This window comes from Lipophrys pholis (genome assembly GCF_963383615.2).
Source record: "Lipophrys pholis genome assembly, chromosome: 5".
In the NCBI taxonomy this organism is placed as follows: domain Eukaryota; kingdom Metazoa; phylum Chordata; class Actinopteri; order Blenniiformes; family Blenniidae; genus Lipophrys; species Lipophrys pholis.
The window spans coordinates 6,363,415-6,388,066 of NC_137628.1; the positions used below are offsets into that span (position 1 = coordinate 6,363,415).

Below are 24,652 nucleotides of genomic sequence, written 5' to 3' on the forward strand. Positions count from 1 at the left end.
ACCATCGGAGGGCCCTCTAGCAACCCAAAGCAAGTGTCTCGTGACTCTCTGCAGGTCTCTTCTCTGTGTGTACACATTAACAGGTCTCTGTGGTTCAATATGATATAACTGCTTAGCCTCCCTTCTCCCTTCCCTATAAAAATAAAATACAAAGTAAGTGGCTGCGTTTACTGTGTGTTTATCTAAACGTGCCCGAGTTGGGGCATGCTTGTATCACCTCGAATAAAAGTCAGCCGAGGTCGCTCTACTTCACTGAGTCGCAATGAAGACATCACAATGTAAAGGGAGCTGTGAAATGCCCCAAAGGAGATACATGACTTCCTGTCTGTCTCGAAGCCTCCTCCATAAATGAACTAGGTCAAACGGTCTCCACTCTCAATGACTGCTAACCCCGGCAGGGAGCGGCAGACTCCACAGCCATTAAAATCACACTTGGAGGAGTAATGGCGGTTATAAAAGGATTATTAGACCCGGGTAATATCAGAGCGGCTGCAGAGTGAATGTGGCTGGTTAAAAACCCGCCCACCACCGAGTCGTGTGAAGCGAAGCCTTTCTGATCCAGTGAAGAATATGAAATAGAGTTTACGCTTCTGATAAAGTAAATAAACTAATCATAACGTATCAATCCTCTTGGGAAAACTACTTTTATTCCACATTGGCCCATCCGATTTCTAGGATTCGGAGGTGCAGCCACTTTAAGGTGCTCCAGGGAGCTGGTGGGGGTCAAGGGTCTTGCTCAGTGGTGAAATGTCAGCTGTGGGATTCAAGCCTGCAAACACTTGATCCCACATCTGCTTCTATAACCTCCAGGCTACCACTGCCCCAAAGTCATCTAAAAAAAGATGAAGCAGAGGTGGAAAATGTGCTATAGCAGTAATGTGCAAGAGCTACTAACCATATAATACAAGTCTCACAGTCAATTTGATTCTCGAAAAGCAAGGTGCCATCTCACAGAGGACTTCTGTTTTCTTTTGGATGACGGCTACACAAACTGTGACACGGCGTCACTGCTTTCCGGCCGGGCAGCACCGACGGCCGAAAAGCACTCGCCACCGCCAAACAAGAGGAACATGCTCAATTTGATGCAGCTGTCTCCCGGAGCACGAGCTGATGATACGATTCTGTGTGGTGAGACTGCGTTTCAGAGCTGTGGTGGAACGGAGGGGGCCGCGGCTGTGGTGCCGGCCAGCAGGCCTCAGGAAGCAAAGGGCATGCCAGGCTGGATAAAGATCAGAGAGAGAGAGAGAGAGAGAGAGAGAGAGAGAGAGAGAGAGAGAGAGAGAGAGAGAGAGAGAGAGACAGAGAGACAGAGAGAGAGAGAGAGAGAGAGACAGAGAGACAGAGAGACAGAGAGACAGAGAGACAGAGAGAGAGACAGAGGCCTCGGGGTCTGGACATGGGGTGCTGGCCAGGGTGCCACATCATTCAGACGGCGTGGTGTACACAGAGAAACCTGATCTAATGCACACTCCAACGCTTCAATGCAAACATGGGACTAAAACATCGAGTTGTGATGTGGATTTACATTTGAGATGGAAATATTGATCCATGAGACATGAGCCTGTTAGATGAAATGACCACGAATAAGGATCCTGCAGACTGGGTAATAGATTAAAGACTATATAAAATCAGAAAACACCACTTCTGTGCGCCCACACAGAGCAAACATGGAACATTTTAGGTGTAAGCGTAAGATTTTGGAAACAAGCAAATTTCAGTCTGAACCCTTTTTCTCAGGCTGTTCTCTGTTTTATCTTTGCTTCTGAGTCCTGCAGGTTTTCAAAAGGTAAAAGGGAGTTTCGCCCCTCTTCACTGTCACCATTGCTCAATTGGGTGGACTTTTTCAATTTTATAGCTTATTTGAATCTAAAGGTGCAACAAGAAGAGAAATGAGAACCAGAAAAAATATACAGATAATAATGAATGGAAAAATGTGTAGAAACACTTTCTGAATAGTGAGATTATTTTTGTGAGGAAAAGATTCAATTGAAAAATTTGAAAACATCCCAACTTTATTGTTTATTCCGTTTTAATCCAATACTATTGAAGTGAAGCTTATTTGAAAGACTCGTTTAGAGACAGCTGGAGTGGACCATATAGAAAAAAGATTTAAAAAAATATATAAACAAACTATGAAAGTAATAGGAACACAAGAAGACAGTTTTCACAGCGAATCGTGATCCATATTTGAATTGGCACGAGCCAAACTCTAATTTTCCACAAAATTGTAAAATTTACACTTTAGACTTTAGTTGATAACTATCGGGGATTGACTAAACCGTGTAAAATAAAAACAAGTACACCCGAGGAAGTCTTTCCTTTAATATATACCGTCTCTTTTCAAACTGAATTATAATATGTAATTTATTTTACATTTAGTCTGACATTAAACGGGCTCCGGGCTAAATTATGCATTTCAATTACTTACTTATTTTACATTTTTTGGACAAGACAACACAAAACGAAATCCTCCAACATGCTGAGCTCAATTTTATTGCAAAGCAGGCGCAAGATGCGCTCTTCACGCAGCGGCTCGTGTTTCTGTTGTCTGAGTGTTGAAGAGCAGCATCACCGCTGCTGATCCTCTGTCAAAGGGTAAGTCTGACCTTAAGGGGGGGAGAGAGAGAGAGAGAGAGAGAGAGAGAGAGAGAGAGAGAGAGAGAGACGAGTGAAAGGTCAGCCCAGCTGACTCCACTGAGGGAAATAAAAGCTCAAATGTCTTGCCATTTCACGGGAAAGGGTAAAGACGCCCGTCAGCACTCATATGAATGTTTCAGATGATCTACTAGTGATAATATTGTCTTAATTTGGCAACAAGCCTCGAAACATACAAAAAATAATCAGTTACTTGCCAGTCCTGAACGATGCGACTTAAAAGGCAAACAACCGCTTTCATTTACTTTCGGATTTATTATTTCCCATAAGAAAATATAGGGTTTTCAAGATGTGCGGGATATTTGCTCTTCCAGTTTCATGATCTTGTGTAATGTTATTTTTCCCATTAGTGCTCATCGCATGACGCATGAAAAGGTGAATTATAAACTGCACTGCAACAATCATGGGCACTTACAGTTATTTTAATGTCGATCCAGAATCTTGAGAGAAGGGAGAGCGAGTGCAGCTATGTCTAATTAGAAGCACACGAAGCACAGATACAGAAAAACAGGCCTATTATCAGGAATATCTGCGCCATTACGCAAAGTTTAGATAACCTTTGACAGGGGCCAATTCCAAGGCGCAGCGTCTCACGTGCCATTTTCCATGGTTCAGTGAGCACGTGCGTCTTTGAGGCTATTATCATATTCCTTCTGAGTCACCACTGGATTATGTATATTGTGTTTATTGTGTTTATTTTTGCATATCAGGAAAAAATTAATTGTTTGTATTTCAAAGTTGAAGTCTGACTTTGCTTTGTGGTTTCATGGGTATTTAAAATATATATCCCCCCAAAGATTATGTCAGTGTCTGCTCGTTGTCTTGTCTTTGCTGACGCTGTCCGCTCTGTGCCAATGAGGGCATCTTCCTCCGAGTGGACCGGGAGAGCTTGACCCTGATGATGACTCCTGCTCTGGAGAATTTTTTATTATTATTTTCGATTTACACTCTAATTGACCCAAATAGAGATACCGCTGTGCCACGGACAGAGGTTTTCTCCATTCTGAGTGGCCTCGAGGGGACGGGCCCGCACGTGAACGCGCACCGAGCAGCAGCCGCGGCGGCGGCGCACTGTGACGCATGAGACAGTGATTCTCTTTTCCTTGGAAAACCCCCATTTGCTATTGTGCTCGTCCAATCGCTGGATGCCCTCGGCTCGTTAATTGTTTGACTTGACGTTTCACTGAATTGCTGCCTCCATCTCCGTCTCCCTCTCCTCCCGGCGGCACGGAGGAGATTCCCGTCTCGGATATGAATCCTTGTCCAAAGAAACCGCAACCCTTGAAATGAGCGCTTGGACTTTAGATCGCCTTCTGATCAAGACACGAATCGCCTGGTGTTTTTTATGTGTGATAGCACCGTGACATCGGGGAAACATGCCGGAGAAGCTGACGGACAACCAGACCGCCGCTCCGTCCCGGTCCTCCTCCTTTTTCATTGAGAATCTGCTGGCCAAGGAGCGGATTTGCCAGGAGTCGATACCGGACAGCGGCCGCGGGGATTCCGGGACAGACACGATTTCCAGTGAGCGACATGATAACTGGGACAGGAGCGCTGAAGCGCGCAGCGGCTCCAGCTCCACAGACACGTCTCCGCTCAGAGAGTCGCCGCTGCCGCTGCAGTGGCTCCGCGGAGGGACTTCGTTCAACCTCCCACCTCACAGTGAGTATACTGGACACATCTCAGGAGTCTTGAAGTGTGGAGGTCTTTTCATCGCTCTTAAAACTATTTATATAATAAACTAGACTGTCTGCATTTACACACTAACTGCACTGGAGGTTTGTTGTAGCCGCGGACTCGTATTTATAATGAATCTAACAGACTGCAGAAAACAATTTACGTGTAAAACTAACAGACAATTACAGTATAATACATGACACGTAATTCAACAGCAACAACAAGTGAAAACGAGTGGTTTCTTTTTCGTTTAATCTCAAGTTTGTATCCATCTGGAAGGCCCATTTATTCCATATTTAAGTCAGCATTCACTGCGTTATGTCGACACGCTGTTGTTAATATAGAAGATTACATTCAGTGTCGTTTCTCTCTCCGTTAAATGAAGCTGACAGACTTGGGGTGAGCGGATCGTGGAGTCCGTTTTCTTTCACTAAAATGTGCCGTGCGCTTTATGCATGCATCCTTCGCGGAGTCTGAACTGTGAAACACACCCCGTCTGTCTGTTAAAGGACGGAAAAGACCTCCAAGCTGCTTGTCGTCGTCAGATCTGTGACACATTCCGCGACTTTACGCACGTGATTGACGCACAAATGCCCAGAATACGAACCACAACAGAAGAGCTGCACCACTGGGTACTTTACACCACTTTTGCGCACTCACGGTGCCACATTTGTGCCACTTCCACGCACTCTCAAATCAAAACAGAGCGCCCCTCCCTCTGTTTTTACTGTACATTTAAATTCTGCTATCTCTTTCTTTCGTGAATAATGAATTAATTCCCTGCTCAGTGTCCTGTGGATGTGAAAACATTAAGTGTTATCCTTCTGAATTTTCGAGGAACTTATATTTGTCATAAATTAGTCTGGAACTGCTTCTTTGCCTGGAACATGTGTTATGTCATACTCCTAAAACTCATTTAATGCCAAACTAGTCATCTAAACTCTGTGATGAGCAAAACAGCTTAAGTTGAAGCTTTAAATTTACACGTGCGTTTGTTTACTGCGCAATAAATTCACACGTTCAATTGAAATGAAACTTTGATATGAAGCCCTATTTGAAAGATTATCCGACGTTATACCTTGATTAACTCTTTCGTGTTGATTTATCTCATTTTAAGGTCCGAGGAGTTCAGAGGATCCCTGCTGCTCGCTGTCCACCAGTGACAGGGGCTCCCCCACTGTGTCTGAGCCCATAACGGAGGGCAGTGACGAGACCGACCAGAAAACTGGGGAGAGTAACCTCACGGACGACAGCGAGGACGCGCAGAACACATTCGACGGACAGTCGGAGCAGGACGCATCACCCGAGCCCAGCTCCACCCGCAAGAAGAAGACCCGCACCGTCTTCAGTCGCAGTCAGGTGTTCCAGCTTGAGTCCACGTTCGATGTGAAACGATACCTGAGCAGCACGGAGAGAGCTGGACTGGCAGCTTCCCTCCACCTGACCGAGACGCAGGTGAAAATCTGGTTTCAGAACCGCAGGAATAAATGGAAGAGACAGTTGGCGGCCGATCTGGAGGCTGCACACATCCCGAACTCGACTCAGAGGATCGTCAGGGTCCCCATCCTCTACCACGAAGGGCCCACATCCGCTGCTGCGCTCGGCTTCAACCTGAACGGACACCCGGCGGGCTTCTCCAGCTCCATCAGCTACCCCCTGACGTCCTTTGCGCACTCCATGAGCATGTTAAGATCGCAGATGAGCGGCCTGGTGTGAGGACTGCAAACGCCTGCCACTCAGTGAAGCCGTTTGTTAACATTCACCTGATTATTAGTCGTGCAATAACTCGTGTGGACTGCATCCAAAGATACAATACAAATAAAACACAAAGTGATGGGTTTTATATATAGATATCTATGTTCATAAACCTCTACAAGACTGCGTGCTGGTGCAGTATAAACTATAACAACCGAGCATGGCCAGGCCATAGGGTTCATGTAGCTATACTGTATGTTTGAAGACACACATATTTTTGAAAAACTTTTATATTTAAAGTCACAGATTTTTCCAACTTTGTCACTTTTTTTTCACATAATAAACGAAATAAACACAACACTAAACTCTCGTTTGGTTTTTCATGTTGTTGTGACCTCTAATGTGTCTTTATTTCTGATAAGTATACGCATCAAGCTTTGCGCAAAGGAGTCTTTATATTGCCCAAAACACGCAAAGGACAAACCAGCAACAGTAGGACTCAATGAGACATCGCAGTAATATGAAGTTTGTTTGCTAATAGGCTCATGTTGGTTTCTTCTCTGCACTCAAACTTTGATATATTGTGACAAGGGTAGAGCATATTGCACTGCGCTATATATAAACTGAAACAAACCAAAAAAAAAAAAAAACACAACCTGTCATGGTACCGGCGTGAGGTGAAAGTCCATAACATTTAAAAACAATGAACCTAACGTAACTTTATTTAATTATGAGTTCATTAACCTCCCCCGAAAGAGGATGTCAAATTAACGCCAAATAATAATTTTAAAAGCAACGGCGCGTGTAGAATACATTGTTTCTATACAAACAGGAGCATCAATGTATTCACTGTCTGGATTTCATCCCGTCTGAATATCACTGTTTTCATCTCACACATGCCGGACAAGTGGAAAGAGCAGCACTATAACAAACATCTTGAAAAGCCATCTCATCCCGTAGTTACAATTGATTTGTGATGATGTGAAGAACGCACGAGGGCTAGAATTAAAGGAAAATGTATCCGATATAAGAGCAATAAATGGTGACTAAACATAATGCATCTATTATTAAAACACAAAAGCTTTTCAACCTTTTTTTTTAGTTAAAATAAATTGATAAATGTATTGTTGGAATAAAGTACTGATGGGTAGAAGGTGACAGCTCTGCTTCACTTCACTCGAATCATTGGTTACATCCCTGCAGTATAAATAATAAGCATTAGAGGAGATACATAAACCAGAGGGGGATATCATATAGCTAATAGCGCCCTGGTTATAAGTCACAACAGGCCTATAACGTGAATAATAAACAGTCTTCAGGGTTCAGTCATATAATAACAAAAATAGATACATAGTTTATTATTGCTTTCAGGTATAAATCTGCAATATACTGTAATTGTTGCATTCCGCAAAGCCCTGTATCCACCCAAAATAGTATCTATTAGGAGTTAAAGTGCACCAAATAGAAACAAACTGTTTGGCTTAATTTCATTTGGTGTTTTTCCTATAATTCCCCAAAGCTGCACACTATTCTGCAATCTAAAATACTTCTCTAAATGAAAAAAACATATTTGTGAGGAACATGATATGATGTGTAAACTGGAGAACAATAAATATTAATCATTTTCGCATTTTAATAATACATCACCCTATGGCCGCACGTTACAGCAGCTCCGCGCTCATACAGACTTACATCTTTAAGTTACTGGCTGTTTTTAACTATTTATTGATGTTACTTTATTAGACTATATTTTTACGTAATTTTAATTTTGCACTGTGTGATTTTCTTGTGCTATCCTGCTTTGCTTCGGTAAAACTGTAAATTTCTCCGTCGGTGAGATCAATAAAGGATTATCTCATCTCATCTCATCTCATCTCATCTCATCTCATAAGCATATTTCGATTCGGGGTCCCGAATCACTTCAACATGCATCTGTATGTAAGATAATGAGGAAAGGGGAGGTGTTAAGAGGAAAACCACATCAAATATAGATGGTGTATACACTACACTGTGTGAAAAAAGTTGGAATTAAACTATTTTATATCCTCTCTGGGGTCTCCAGGACCCGGGTCTTCCCTGCTGCAGATGTAAAAGGATGAGAGGGGAGTCTGGGTGTTGTGTTTGGAAAGGGAGGGCATACTCACACAGTCCTGCCCTCCATTCTACTTCTTCTCTCCCTTCACTGCCATTGGTCCGTGCGAAACAATCGTCTTGACCAATCGGAGTGAACACAGCGCTCAATCCGTCCCGTGTAGCGGCGGCGCATGCAGAGCGCGGCCGGCCCAGCAGTGTTCGCTCCGTGGCTGCGGATATGGTGCGCAAGTGGTGAAATTAACGTCCTGCGTTAACGGTTTAGGACTGATAGAGTCAAGGAAGCAAAACAAAAAGAGAATATGAATAAAGTAGAAGCGCCATGTCGACCCGCCGCCTCTCTGAAATTCACCATTGACAGCATCTTGAACCTGAAGACGAGCGGGAGGAGCCGCGACAGTTGTCACCCGACGGGACTTCAGGATGAACTGGCCACGGCGATGCGTAAAGATGCTTTCCAGAGCCACGCCGAGGAGAAAGGAGCGGCCGACAGCAGGCTCGGAGAAAGCGGTAAGCGTGTTTTGGTGAATTCATGTGGAGACCGTCGGTGCTCGCCATTACGCACAGGTCCCAAACAATAGCGTGGCGATTATTGCAAGTCAACGCAGCTGCAAAAACAGTGTCAAAGTTACAGGCAGCAGGTAAACCGGGTGTGTGATTTGATTGCAGACTTGATGACAGCCCGCAGCGGAGCGGCAGAGTCGGTGATTATCAGCCAGAGGAAGGCGGCGGAGGCGCGCTTCGACAGCGGCGACAGCAGCTGCGACGACAGCGGCTCCACCACCGCGGCCACGGAGCTGCACAAAGGAGGCAGCCCGGGCAAAAAGAGCAAGATGATCACGAAAAAGAAAACTCGCACCATTTTTTCCAAGAGACAGATCTTTCAGTTGGAGTCTACCTTCGACATGAAACGCTATCTGAGCAGCGCGGAGCGCGCCTGTCTCGCCAGCTCCCTTCAGCTGACAGAGACGCAGGTGAAAATATGGTTTCAGAACCGCAGGAATAAGTTGAAACGGCAGATATCGACTGAAATCGACGGACCAGTGAGTGATTTTCCCGAGACTGGGAAGCCGGTGGTGGTGGGCCAGCTCCCGGCCTTGTACAAGGAGAGCAACCTGCTGGGCAGATGCCTGCTGCCCATGCCTCTGCCCGTCGTGTACCCGGGCAGCAGCACGCCTTACCTCTGCTTCTCCAACGCCAGCAAGTACTTCAGCCTGTACGACGCGGACGTATGATGCTTTCAACTTTCCACTTCGCGACAGAGACACTTCTGGTGGTCTGTTGACAACTTTCAAGCATTTCAGAGTGTTTAGATGTCGCGGGCTTCCCTCTGGATGAAGACTGCGAGTTTGGCAAAAGGAGTACTGACATATCACACACACTTAAACGGATTGGGTATTATTTATTTTAAGTAGAAATTATGTTTTTTGTTGAAGGCCTAACACTAAATCTATTGTTACAAACAACCGTTTATAGATAGCAGGCTACTATCATGAGAATATCCCGAGGGAGGCCTAAACATTATCATATACATTTGATATATTTTTACATTATTATTATTATTATTATTATTATTATTATTATTATTATTATTATTATTATTTACAACAGCATTTCCAGCAGCCTAAGCCACCAAAGACATTACCATAGCCTGTTTGCATGCATTTAACTGTATCATGATGAATTTTGAATTACTGAAATTATCTATGTATTTAAATGAATGTAATTAACATTTTATTCCGTTTTCACGCATGTTTTTTATTTTTCTGAGTATCTTACGATTTTTACTTTATTTCACGTTTTGCCTATAGGCTCATTACACCTTTTACTCAAACTGTAATTAAAAAAATATCTTCATCAAAGTAATATTTTTCCAAAGAGCTCATTCGATATTTTTCAGGGGGGGGTTGTGTCTGACCACTTCATCAAACTGTAATTACTTGCAGCAGGTCACTTCAGAGATATTTTCTCCTGTTTGCACAAAGGATGAAGTATTGCTTTTGTAAAGTAAGAACCAACAGATTGACATATAATCTGTTAAATATATTGCTAAACACTTGCTAAAGACAAACCTAAACCTAAATAACTCTTAGGATGTAAATGTGGCCTTGTTGACAATGTATGCTTCTGAAGGCCCACAGTGATCGTGTCGGACTCAATAACATAATGAACGTCCTTGTAATCAAGAGGAAAGCAGGTTAAGAAATAGTAGTAATTCTACATTTAACACCGTTTAGAAAACACACCAGTTAAACATTTAAAATATACCACGGTGACACTGTAAGGCCATGCTGTATATAGTCCAATACCTTTCCCATTGAGGTGTCCACTGTGGTGGACATGTTGTCCACATACATCTATTTATCCCTGCTATATTTTTTAAAGCTACATCCTGGATTATACAATAACTCATCAAGTGTTATTCTGGAATGCTACACCTCAAATTAAAAGAAAGTACATAGCATGCAGGTCCCAGTAGATTTTATATGAAGGTCAGAATCATCACATGTTTTGTATGTAACCAACCATATTTTGGGGTATTATTGAAAATAGAAAAATAGTCATTCATTATTAAGGTATCTTTTGAAGTGTGTCCATATTCATATTCAGAGGTGATATTTTCTATGTTTCTGCTCGAATCCACTGAGGTGTACCAAATTTAGTCAAAGAGAACCACATAATTAAGGCCTACAGCTAAGAACCAAAATTCGAGTGAGGGTCGTCCATTTTTTTTAAGTTTCCGTGCAAGAAAACTAGAATCTCTAACCCGACCAGAGTTCACCACAGACCGATGTGCCCACACGCCCAGCGTCATTTAAAGCGCACACAATGGAAAACTGTTCTTCCACTCCTGTGAAGCCAAGCCAGTGGTTTAGGGGTAGCTTTCATTCCGTATGAGCTAGTATTGTGTCAGTCGAATTACCAAAGGATTTGGGTTTGTGCTTTGGAAATACACCTCATAGTCTGGAGTGAATTAATGCACCACACTAATGCACGCCCCCCCCCCCCCCCCCCACCCCCAAAAAAGAAAAAAAACAGAAAAAAGAGAGAAAACAGGCCTCTCTGTTCTCTAATGTTGATGTAATGAAGGATAACAGGGATAAACAAGGGAATTTATGTATTAATAACCTGATCCAGTCACTTATAAAATAATCAACAATGTAATGAGCATACACTTTCAAATCTAAACATTAAAATACAACATAAACTGCACAGTCAGCACATATATAATACATTTTCCGATTGTGAAAAACATAACAAGTGTGTCAAATTAAATTTTTCCTTTAAACCAGAAACATATTTGAAAAATACTTTTATGAGCCCTCCCCACCCCCAAAAAAAACTTTTCCCACTGCTATGTATTTAAAGAAACTTAGAATTCTAGCTTTGAACATATCTAAAACGATTGTGACAGAGCTTCACAGTGTAAATTTGTGGTATTTCGAACCACATGATTTTCTCAAGATCCCACAATTTGGTATTTTACTGGAGCCTGGAGGGAATTGTTTCACACTGTTTGCGCCACAAGCCAGGCACAAACTCAAGTAGTTATTTACAGCAGTAAAAAAATATACAACTGATGTTGTAAAAACAAAATCAAATTAGAAAGCGACCACAGTCAGAACATAAAAATCAGAGTTGAGCTTTGAAAGCTCATTCGTGGCAATCACTGGGTCAAAAGTCAGCTGACCCTGTCTGTGCTGCTTCTTGCCCCCTCCTGCACTTTGCCTCAACACTTAACCTTTACATTTTTAATAATACAAAACAAAATAAAAATAAAAATCCAGATATTTATGATGCAAACAGAATCCCACTATAAACCCAGACTACATGCTCATCATTGATCGTCTGTGGAAAACAATAAAAGAAACCTCAGAGGCATTCCCATTGTGAGGCTGATGCAGACGTCCGCTGCAGCGTGTGTGTTTAGCGAGGAAAAAGAGGCCTGTTATGTCCGCCAGGCTGTCTCGTGTTTCAGAGCTGCAGGAGAGTCACACCACTGCTCAGTACCCACAATCCCCAGCGGCTACCGCCTCAGACATGACGGCAGACTGTCAAGATCTGAGGTGTGGCCAAATGGTATATTATTAACGTTTAAGTCGTAGTTAATGGAGAAGATAATGCATTCCTGAAGGCGCCCAGCCTCCGTCTCTGGGCTGCAGAGAATGAAGGAAGGTAAAATGTTTCACCATAAAACTTGGCTCATTATGCATCACAAACATAACTGCAGTAATCCTCCTCAGTGCTGCATGTAAGAAGTGCTAATTGCTCGTACCACTGTGCTCTTTTCATTTTGTCACTCGGTCCTCCTCTCCCATTCTTACTGTGCTGCCCTCTCGCCTCCTGCCTTGTCACAGCTCATCACGGTAATCTGTGCACTGAAGCCCGACTGTGTGCGATTATGACTGAATGAGAGGGACTAAGAAGGAGAGTGTATAGTAGAAAGTGGGGTAGAGAGGGAGAGGAAAGGGGGGGGGGTCGCTCCGGAGCAGTTGATGAGTGTGTGTTTGTGTTGGAAAAAACTACGATCACGTTTGTATTTCGGCACGGCTCCGTGCTTCACTATAGCCGAGGTCTGGTTGGTCAGAAGTAAAGAAGTGCGGTTCCCGTTGGGTGGAGAGCAATTCCAAGTGTGTGTGTGTGTGTGTGTGTGTGTGTGTGTGTGTGTGTGTGTGTGCGCTCTCGGGCAGCTCTTTTCTGCATGACTAGGTGGGGGCCCCCTTTCTCAGCTCGCCGATTACTTTAACCTCTGTTGACCTCACCCTGTCATCTGACAAAGGTCATCGCCTAAGCTGAAGGGAGAGACCGTCCCCAAACATATTTCTGTGACACAAAAGCAAAGGGACGACTGTCACCGGGAGATTTCACATGGGAGAGTTCACATTGCTGTTCACTTGTTGGGAAATAACCTTGTACGAGAAAGACATTCACTGTTCAGCAAAAAAAATAATAACTTTGACCGGTCTCACTGCACAAATCAATCAGAGATCCTTCTAAAAGCAGACGCAAGACGACATGTGTAAACAGAGTTGGTGGTCGAGCGCTGTAGCATCGGTCGGCACTATGAAATCCCCGGAGACGTCACAATGCACTGCAGGGCAACCTGAGACCAAAACTACATGACACAGCACATTGGAGAGTAAACAACAGGGCTATTAGTTAGAGGGGGGAACCTTAGACACAGTCTTTGTATGTGTCACACTTAAAGACTACTTGATGGCCTATTGATCCTCTTATTTAGACCCCCTTTCTCCCCTCCATAATGCAAATTGGTGGAGGAAATTGAAAGATGCCAGTGGGGACAGAACCAGATAAAAGCCAGTGATACAGAGAGAAGAGGTGGCAGCTTGTTTGGCAATTAAAATTTGGACTCAGTTCAATCCGGTCTCATCACACACGATGCGAGAAGAAACATTTAAATACATTTTAAAGACATTACGTCCATACATGAATTACAAATCCAATCACATTTTCAGCTTATTTGTGTATTAGGTTAATGAGTTTTTCTCATTGTTATTGCTATAGAAGAGCATCCAAGGTAAAAACAACACAAGCATATGAACTGCAGTAATTAGTTAATTGACCATTCAGCCCCTTGGCTTGTTGGCACCTGTGATACAAATGCTAGTTGTTTTAGTTGCGACAATGTTTTCAAATGAAAATGCACAATTTTTGTTGTGTTTTGGGTGTCCGTTCACACAATGACGATAGTTTTCCTCCAGTGTGTCATGACTCGCAGTCCATATTCTTCTGGGACTTGGTGGTTCTAGGGGCCTTTCACATTCGGATGGTCCGGGACTCGGTTCACTTAATCTCTATTCACACCTTCATTTGGTTCAGGTGGCATTCACATTCACTTCTGAGACCGGATCAAACCGCCTAGAAAATGTCACATATTTACAACAGATGCTCTTTTTGGGGGTGCTGTCGTTCGAAAAAAACGCTGACCAGAAAGAAAGTAAAGAAGATTCCATGTTCATTGATTGGTCTGGACTGAAAGCAGAGGTCTCACCGATTTAGCTTGTGGTGGCTAGGCTAGTTAGCTGATGGCTAATGGGTAGCCACAAACAACCGCGATAGATAGTCTTCAGACCAGAACTCAAGTAGCGACTTCTTCCTCTACACTTCTTCCTCACTTCTGCCCACAAGATATTTTCCAATTTTTTGTTTCTGCACCTGCTTCTTCTGATTCGCACAGTTAGCTTTGTTTGTTTTAGGGTTGTTCGGTATACCGGTATTGTATTGGTATCACGGTACTGACGCCTTTAAAATGATACTATACTGGGCCCGGCCAGTACCGGTACCGGTATCTTTTATTTATTTATTTTTTACAACACTGCGTAGCGTCACTGTGTTGTAATTTGCACCGAGGAGAGTAGTCAGTCAGGTGCTACGGGATGTTTTGGACAATTGTAAGTGCAGAAAACAGCGCTACGGTTTCTTTTTTTCTTTTTCTGGTGTGAAAAAAAAAGGCAGAGACTGAGTGCGCACACGCTCCGACCCGATATTGATTACTGAATAAGCGCTTCATACTTGACCTTATTTACCAACAACATCCCTAGACGCAACTTCAAAATAAAAGTCAAAACAATGTATTTCTCCCAACCGAGCTTGTACTTTGAAAAGAATACCGGATGCGCATGCGTAAATGACATGGTGTTTGCGTCCATGTGAGAGTGCGCATGCGTAACTTACTCAAACGACCCGTGGAAACTCCGTAAAAAGAAATTAAGTGTATCACTAACGGAGCAGCAAAGAACAAGAGGCTGGCGAAAGAGAGGAGTAAAATAGAGCGAGAGAGAGACAGAAGGGAAACAATGGCTGCTGCTACATCCACACGGCCGCAACTGTGTTCTCTTTTTATTTGGAAAAGTATTGAAAAGTATCGAAAGTATCGAAATACATGGTGGTATCGGTATTGTTACCAAAATGTTGGTATCGTGACAACACTAGTTTGTTTACTACTCAGAATTCAATGCGCACTGCTTCACTTCCTCTAACCCTGCCCACTAGAAAGATGGGGGTTAGACTTCCCCAATTCATGTAACAAGGCTACTTCATGTACAGGCGCCCGTCACTAGTTGGGCTTACCAAGTGTACTTGGCAAACACTTTGCATTTAGCTTCTTTGAATTATAAAGTGTGAGAAATTTGTCTTCAGCATGTGAGCCCGCTCTTTAAACCAGTTCAGGTTCTCATCCAGAAGTTTTTGCACTTTTCTTATGAACTCCATTTCTACCGAAATCTGACAAAATGATTGAGAGATGCAGTATTTATATGTTAAGGATTTCATTGTTTTGCCAAACTGCTGCATGTCACAAAATCCTTGGTGAATGCAGAGCGTGTGCTGAGCAACATACAGTTGTGTACAGTTTGTCCAAAACTGCATGACACACGATGAGCAAGGCACCAGTCAATCACAAAGCTAACACAGACAGACAGACAGACAGGCAATCACCCACAAAAACATTCACACCTACGGGCAATACAGCATCCCTAATTACTCTAACAAGCATGTCTATAAACCAGAGGAGGAAGTTTGAGTACCTGGAGACCCACAGCGACGGGGATAACATCTCAACTCCACACAGAAGCGTTCCCGGCTGGAATCCATTCCTCATTTTTCTTTAACTGTGGAATAAGAAACACAAAATCTGTGATCAAACCTCACCCAAAGTTTTGTTCAGCTTCACTGAATCACATTTCTGAGATGATTCAAAAGAAATGAACGTCGATACATTTCTATGTGGCAACACAAACTTTCCCTTTTTTCACGACTCCTCTGTTTGAAAACTTCCACAGACACATGCAGACTGTATATCAATTAAAGAGCATCATCTCGATCACCCTCCCTCACGTCCTGTCCCCTCAGACACCCTTGTCAGGGTAATGTGCCATTAATCTACCACTGAAAACACATTATTGGCTAATCAATAGGTAAGATGGAAGGATAAAGGCAGAGGAAAGAGGAGAAGGAAGCAGGAGAAGGACAGGAGGCAGGGGAGGGATGCTGCTGGTCTTGAGGGACGCGTTTGAGTGAGTGTGGGGGCATCAACACTTATCCATAACACCAGAGAATGAGCTCCACTATGTGCAGACATAGAATACTCAATGTGGTTTCATGCTGATAGTCAATACGGGTCCATTAACAACGTACACAGTCGTTAGAGTGTACTAACTTTTTCTGCTCCCCCTCCCTGTGCTCTTTAAAATACCACCATCTATCACCGCCTCTCCGTCTGACTTACAATCTGCCTGCATTTCATTTGCAGGCCTTGATTCTGATATTACTGACACGAACACAACAGTTACATCTTTGTTTAGTTTCTCGGGCTAAATCAAAAGCTCACTAGTCTGTGGATGTAATTCTCAGTTCAGGGTTCAGATCTGCTGTAAAGTGGCATTAAGTTTAAATTGTTTGATAAAGTGACATTTTTGAAAATGCAATTTTATAATAACGATTTGCATCATAAGTTGTTGTGCTTTCTGTTTGTATGTTCTTCCTCTGCATGCATGAGTCCTCTCCAGGTAGTTATGTTTCTGTCCACAATCCAAAAACATGTGTCTTAGGTTAAGACCCCATTTACACGACAACCTTGCAAATAAAAAAAGCATGGTTTTTACGTTTTCATTGCAATGTTTTGAAAATGATGTCTGTTTGGCCAAAACAAACAATTTCAACCAAATGTACATCTTGCAATAAAACAGAAAAGGCTTTTCCCTTCATATAAATCAGATGGTCCAAGTTTTGCAAATGTCTTGAAATCTGCAGACCCTGTGATGAAACTTTGGGGTTATCACACACATCTGGATAACATCTGCTCCATCGACACATTTTATATGCAGTTTTATTCCCAAAACCCGGACTCGAACCAGAGGAAAACCTCCAAGTGAGACAAGAGTGCAAACCACTACACACCTGTATACAGCTTTAAATAGTTTGCGAAGAGGCTGCATGACAAAATTGGAGAAGCCGCAAGACGACACGCACACACAGATACAAAGCTGCACCTTTAACACCGAGGCTTCGTTCGCACACCTCGACGGTCTTGTACCACGGGATGCGGTCAATCAGATCTAAGAGGAGCAAAACATGTATTGTGCATGTAGAAAGCTGACCCGCCTGCCTCCACAGTGACACGACACACAGCGAGTCTCAGGAGACTTGGGGAGACCCGGGCCTGCTGCCTTTCACAGCTTCACATGAGGAGACTGAGTAAACAGCTGCACAGAAACAGAATCCCCGAAGATCAGCAAGGCACCAGAAAGATCTCCAACAGTCAAGTGAATACATTAAAGATATGTATGTCAAATAAAAGCCCTGAAGGGAAAATAATCTTATTTCTTATAAACCACAACAGACATTATGGTTATTATTATTTGTGTCAGTAAAATAACATTACCCGGCCAAACGCTTTTCAGAGATTCATGCATTAATTTTCAATGGTCTGGGGGGTATTCCAGAAAGGACGTTCAACAATCTCAGAGTCTCTCCCTGAAGCCTGAGTCGACTGACTCTGAGATGAGAAATTCAGAGTTTCCGGTTCCAGAACAGCTGACCTGTATTAGTTCAATCAACTCTCAGTATGTGAACCTTGAGTTAGGCACGCGCACAACCAGAATAAAAAACCATCATCAATGGAGCCCCGATACCACGAGTCACTATGGCAACAGAGTTATTTTGTCATAAAAGTTCCAGCACTGCGGCAGCGGAGGAGAGAGACCGCATGGGAGAAAGTTGCTGCACGAATCAACGCATAAGTTTGAATGATCTACTCTATTGACTTAACATTTAACTTAAGATCGCAGTATACAGGTAGAAATAATAAATAGGTAAAATCAGAACTTCATTTAGGTGCAATCCAACAGGAGAAAGGCAACTTGGAAGCAGCGAGAAATTAAATATAAAAACATCTTTCAGAATGAAAAGGCTTATATGTATATATGTTCTGATTGTACCTCATTTTGATTTTAATTTTAGTATTTAAATTGATGTAGGCTATTAAAGTAAATAAAATAAAAACATTCTGTAGCCAAGTAGTAATTTAAACCAGTAACAAAATGTTTATGAAGTCGCCCTCTGTTAATATCATACTTAGTAAATTAACAGTGTTTAGACTTTTTTTTTATTATAGTGAAGTCATTTAAAATGTGACCATGTGAACATCAACACTTTAATAAAAATTAATAAATTAATAAAATACCACACACACACACACACACACACACACACACACACACACACACACACACACACACACACACACACACACACACACACACACACACTTCTTTATTTATATAACCCCCCCTCCCCCCAAAAAACTGTTGTTTCAGTGCGAGGGTGACTTCTCTAACCACTCTACACACTGTTGCTTTACCAATATTATAAAGGAAAATCCGATTTCAGAAAAAAATGCAATGCTGCACATAAAATGCGCTCTGATGTGAGGCACAGGATCAATTCGGAAAGGAATTATCCCCACGGGGAATTAATGCAGTCAAAAAATAAAAAAACAGGACGTAAGTTATCTCAATTTATTTCTGTGTCGATGTTGATCAGGTTTGGAAATACTGGACAATCCATTACTAGTCGTGCTTCAGGTTGGAGGAGACAGGTGGAACCTCAGGGTTTCCTCTACAAAACCTGCCAGCGAGCAGGTTCTGCTCAGAGAGTCGGTTGCCATGGTGACTGAGTTTCAGTTACCTCTCTTTCTGGAACGGAAAACTCAGCGTTTCTCTCAATTCAGGGTTAACTTACTCTGAATTTTCACATAACCCGCTTTCTGGAACAGGGCCCTGCTCAACAGCTGCAGCTCCTCCAACTCAAGAAGGAAGGAGCACATTGCGCCTGAGCTTCAGGACCCGTTTACATGACAATGTTTCCAGTGAAAATGCATCGTTTTCGTGTTCTTGTTTCTGAAAAGTTTTGCATTTACACGGCAATCTTTTGAAAATGATGTCCATTTACACAGAAATGGCAGAAATGCTGAAAACGATGTAGTTTCATGCCAGGCCATGAATTGGAGCTAATATGTTGTTTGTAATGAAATCACACACATGTATACAGAAAACAATACACTATAAACATTAACAAAGGAACTACACAGACATTTGTATGGACAGACAACCATGTTGGATTGTTATTACAGTGACCGTCAACAATAAAACGACCAAGTCCCAGGAGAATAAGGACTGGGAGTCATGCCACTCTGGAGGAAAACTTTGTTGTTGTCCATTAACTCGCACAAATGGAGCGCCATGGTGTATGGTGTCGCACCATTTCCGAAAAGTTGCATTTTCCCTGTTGACACAGAGTCGGAGCATTTTCAAAACGTACTTTCAGTGACTCCGAGCCCCATTGTCATGGAAACAGACCTCCAAAACGCAACTGAAGTTTTCCCATTTTCACTTGAAAATGTTGCCGTGAAAACGGAGCCTGAATTTCTGCACTGCTGCTGATCCACTTCAAAATCTTACTTCTGGTCTATGAAGCTTTGAATGGTCTCAGGCCTGAATACATCTCAGATATACTAGAATACGAAACATCCCGACCCCCGAGGACCTCAGGAAGAGGTTTACTTTGTGTTTTAGAGTCAGAAAAAACAAGGTGAAGCGGCTTTTAGTTCCTACGCTCACTTGTGGAACAAACTTCTTGCTGACACTCACTTCTTTTAAATCAAGACATCAGTACTTGCTCTGGTTTTCCAAAAAACAATAGGTTTTCCAAGTTTTATTACCTATATTTCAATAAAGCTGATTATGCACAATTTGTCTTGACTGTATTCTGAATTCACTTTGTATGGCCAAATGTCAACTCCTAATCATGGTCTCAATTTTTTTGAAGCAGTCACAGTAAATCCCTAATCTCCCCTTATTTAGCGTACTTCCTGAGCTTTACTGGATTCTGTTAGATGGACAGCTCCTCCAGCACACATGAGCCAGGACGCTCAGGCAGTAAGCTTGATGTGGTACGGAGGGTTTCCAACCGTAAAACCAAGAGGAAGCAGTCTCAAACAATTACTGCTGCTGCAGACCAGACTGTTCAGAGGTAAATGTGGGAAACGACGAGCAGAGGAGCACTGCTGGGTGTTAATCATGGAGATTTACCTGTGATTAAACAGACTTCAGTCGCAGTCCATGCGCCTCTTGTGTTTCATTTGGCTTTCAAACCTGAGAGTAGTAAGAGCAGTCTAATGTCCACAACCAGTTTGATGCTGCAGGTATCTCACTTTGTGCAGTTATCGAAACTTCAATTAAAGTGAAACTGTGCAGATTTTTCAGTTGTTCACTTGAAAATTCATGGATCTGCATCTTAACCGACATCAAAGGAGTTGGATATAAAAACTGGAATCGCATGCAGCCTTGTAAAGTCTGCGAAAAGCAGAAAAAAGTAAAAACTAAACATTCTAGGTTTTGAGTTTTTTACTCATCAGGAAATGAACTGTTCAATATTGTGCAAATGACTGAAAATGAGTCTGTAGTCCTTAAAAAGTTGTGGAGTTGATTTACTAATCGATGAAAGTTACTTGGAAAGTACATTGTGTGGTTGTTTTTTATCGTCTCATCTCAATTAGGAACTGTTTTAATGCAGTGTAACTGAGGCTACACATTAGCAGAGCTGTGACCACATTGTGGATCAGTTTAATGACGGATTCCCTTCTTGAGTTCAGCTTAAGATAAATGAGTTAACTGGAAGAGAGACGATGGGGCCAACAAGTGACTTCATTCAGTTTGAGCTAATGAGTCACTAAAATCCATTGCGTGAGCTGAAAAGTGGGTGGGGCTGCAGTTTTCAGCAGTCATGCAAAAAATAAAAATAAAAACGAAAGACAAGGAGAAGCAGCAAAAAAGCAGTGGAGATAAAGTACTGGTATGATAAAAGGAAAATAAAATTGTGTCAAATTCTTTTTAATTCAGGGGCCACATACAGCACACTCTGATCTCAGGTGGGCTGCACAAGTAAATAATTACTTTATGAAATATAAATAACTACAACTCTAAATCTCCGTATTTGTTTTATTGCTAAAAAGTGTTAGAATATCATTAAGAAGTTCATATTTAATGAACTGTCATTTTACAACACATGACAAACCTGAAATTTCAATAAAAGAACTGCGTAATGAAACCACACACACATGCATGCAGAGAACAATACGCTATAGACATTAACAACGGGAGTACACAGACATTCGTATGGACAGACGACCAAGTTGCATTGTTAATACTGTGACTGTCAACTTTAAAACTACCAAGTCCCAGGAGAATATACACTGGGAGTCATGACACTCCTTTATTGTCCATCTACTCATGCATGAGCAGAAGAACTATTTACCACAGCATTTCTGCCGTCTACACAGAGATGGGGTTTTCGAAAACTTCCAACTTAGTAGCCATTTTCAAAAGGTCATACTGTCAGTGGCTCCGAGCAGCGTTGTCGAGTAAACAGATGCCCAAAAATGCAACCAAAGTCTTGCATTTTCACTTGAAAGGGTTGTCATAAAAAACAGGGCTTTAAAGCTTCAGTTCAGAACTCTTTTATATAAAGAAAATAGCAGATAAACAGGGTGAAACCCAAGGAAATGACTGGAGGGGAACATCTCTCCATCCATCACATCTGAGGGAATATTTCAAGCAGAAGGTATGAATTAAATGGAAGTGAAATTTAATTGATTGAACATCGCCGGAGTTGACGTGTGATGAGAACTAAATGAACCCAAGTAAACTCCGTTTTACTTTTGTCGCTTTGTAGTTGCGATCACTCTGATAACTCCCGATAAAACACGCACAACAAACACACCTCTTAGCCCTGAAACGAGTGGATCTCCTGAGGCTTGGGCTCCCCTCTGGCCAGTTCAGGGGAGGCTCTAAGTGCTCTGTAATAGCTGGCAATCAGCACAGATGGATAGAAACCAACGTCTGGCCCTCAGGAAAGAAATATAAATAAATAAGATGAATAAATAAAAGCCCTGTGTCCTCACAACCACATATTGCATTGGGCATGTGTTTTATAATGAATATAGATTGAGAGGTTGAAATATTTATGGTGTGGGGGTGGTGAGGTGGGTGGGGCGGCTTGGGTGGGTGTGTGTGCGAAGGTCGGGGGGGGGGGGGGGGGGGGGGATGAGGGTTAATGGTGTGAAATCGCTTCCCAAGTGAACGGAAATGAAAAAGGCAAATTCCTTTTGGTCCGGAAGCTTCCGAAGCACGTTCCATTTGTGACGCCTCAACTGGGACTTTGTAAAGATGCTTTCAGTGAATTCCTTCAGGATGACTTTTATTATTTACTTTTTTATTTTTTTGGTGGTATCGCAAAGGCCATTCAGGGCCCGTTTTACACGGCAACGATATCAAATGAAAATGCGTAAATTTCAAAGTGTTTTGGGTGTCTGGTTACACGATAATGGTGCTCGGAGGCACTGAAATTGCAACTTTTTGAAACGCCGTCGCCATGGAGACGGTATCGCCGGAAACGCGCCGACTCAGTCCTGAGTAGGTGGCGGAAGTGCTGCTACAACGCATGTGCACCGTGGCCATACTAAATAGTTCTTCTGCACGTGTGCGTGCAGATGGACAATAACAACATTTGCCGCCATAGTGGCATGACTTGGTCGCCCATCCAAAAGAACATCTGTGTATTCCCATTTATAACGTATTGTTTTCCTGTGTAGTTTCTTTACAAACACAGCTGCAACCCGCGGCCTGACATGGTAGTTACATCATTTTCAGTGTTTCTGCCGTTTCCACGGAAACAGACATCATTTTCAAAACATTCAAAACATTTAAACACAAAACTTTTCTTAAACAAAAATGCAAAAAAACTATGCATTTTCACTAGAAAAGTCAAATAAGCGGGACCTTAAGGTTGATTACAACCACAAACCACTTGCCCTGCTGAAGTTTATTGAAAATTAAATGTGTACTTACCTCCAACATTCCCATGTGATGACAAAAAAACAGGTCTGCTCAGGCCATGTTTACAAAATGCCTTAACACTTGGGTTTCCCCTGAAGTGCTCTGTACACCCCCATTACCTAATTTGCTGGTATGAAGCCTATACCTAACAGCCATAAATAGTTAAAACCCTCCATTGGTCAGTGGAGAGGTGTCTGGGGACACGGGCTGACTAAGAACAGCCCAGGGGCCAGATGAAGAATAACTGAGTAGACTGCTGCGGAGAGAGAACATATTGTGCCCGACAAGAACAAACATTAGGCTGATAAACAAGTGGCTCGGGGTGAGCAAACATTTTAGGGCGAGAGCCAACTGTAAGAGTCACAGGAGATGAGACGAGCCGGGACGAGCCGAGACGAGCCGAGACTCCCAAAATAGTCACACGGAGGCCTGTGGAAGTGCTCCGAGATTCACAGCTTTCTTTACAGATTGTTAATTGCGAGCAGCCTCCAGATGTTGTGTGTCAGCGTGTTTGTGTACATGCGGATTTAAGAGAGCGCGACTCCAATTCCAAAAACCTTTGAGATGACGAAGAAAATATCACCAACAGTGCACTACGATGCAAGAGATGAGTGCCTCTTCCTGTCGGACGTTTTGTTCAAGTTGCTGAACAATCCTGCATCGTCACTGAAAGACATTGACAGACTGTTGATTTAATAAGGGAAGCTATACAATGCCTTTATCGTTTTTGCCATCGAATTCAACTGATATTAGCCAATATTTTTATGGAAAAAAAAAAAGAAAAGATTTTAACATCACATATATTGTTCATCAAATAACTGTAAATTATTGCATCTTTTTGTATTTACATTTTACAAATCATCCAAATATTTTGGGGCTCTACGATAAAAAATGAATTGTTAGCAATTTTCAAGTCTTCAGCATTAATTCTATATAAAACATAGAATTTTTTTTGATAGAAATTTCTTAAGAGTATAGCAGCACAACACAACACTGAGACCCGAGCTGAGATATGGGGGATAGTGCCATCAACAATAGAAAACTAGCATCAGCCTCAAAGCTATTCTGTCAGGGTGAGTTTGTAAAAACATGCATATTATAACAGCTGTACAGGTTTTTTTTGGGGACATGTCACTATTTTGCAACAGAATCATTCATTAAGAATTGGCTTTATGTCGAGGTTGTTGTCACCTTCTGGAGTAATTGTTTGGTTTTGTGAAAATATAGGCATTTCCATGACAAATTACTCTGCAACACGAGACGGAAAAAGATTAAAGTTTGAATTTAAAGGTTATTCTGGCACTAATTTACTGGTCCGGCTCACTCAAGTTGACATTGGACTGTATGTAACCCCTGAACCCAAACGTGTTTGACACATCCGCTATAAAATGTGATCTGATCTATGTCTAAATCACAAGCAGGGAGTGTGGGGTAAATGTGCTTGTGTGTCATTTCAGCCTTCAGAGACACTAGAAAGCACTGGAAGGAATCCTGGTTAACCTCTGGTACACCAACTCAAAGGTCACGTTCATCACTACATTGCACACTAATTAAGTAAACAGCAACGAGATAAACTCGAGAGAAATGCCGACTTTAACCATTTCCAGCCTGCGGCAGAA

The 24,652-nt window shown here is 42.4% G+C and overlaps 2 protein-coding genes across 2 annotated transcripts; both read left to right on the top strand.

Annotated features, from left to right (window-relative positions):
* The first annotated feature begins 3,772 nt into the window (after positions 1–3,772).
* hmx1 (H6 family homeobox 1) lies at positions 3,773–6,653 on the top strand. Its single transcript, XM_080462795.1, has 2 exons — positions 3,773–4,317; positions 5,450–6,653. Exons 1-2 carry the CDS (start codon positions 4,032–4,034, stop codon positions 6,046–6,048), a joined length of 885 nt encoding a protein of 294 aa, XP_080318921.1. The 5' UTR covers positions 3,773–4,031; the 3' UTR covers positions 6,049–6,653.
* Positions 6,654–8,420: 1,767 nt separating this feature from the next.
* Positions 8,421–9,353, top strand: hmx4 (H6 family homeobox 4; the record flags this gene model as incomplete). Its single annotated transcript, XM_080463589.1, has 2 exons — positions 8,421–8,628; positions 8,788–9,353. 2 exons carry the CDS (start codon positions 8,421–8,423, stop codon positions 9,351–9,353), a joined length of 774 nt encoding a protein of 257 aa, XP_080319715.1.
* Positions 9,354–24,652: the final 15,299 nt, after the last annotated feature.

Excerpts from the sequence above, each read along its gene's own strand:
- hmx1 (XM_080462795.1), top strand. The coding sequence starts at position 4,032 with ATGCCGGAGAAGCTGACGGACAACCAGACCGCCGCTCCGTCCCGGTCC. Across the intron at positions 4,318-5,449 it reads GTTCAACCTCCCACCTCACA|GTCCGAGGAGTTCAGAGGAT; the intron begins GTGAGTATACTG and ends TCTCATTTTAAG.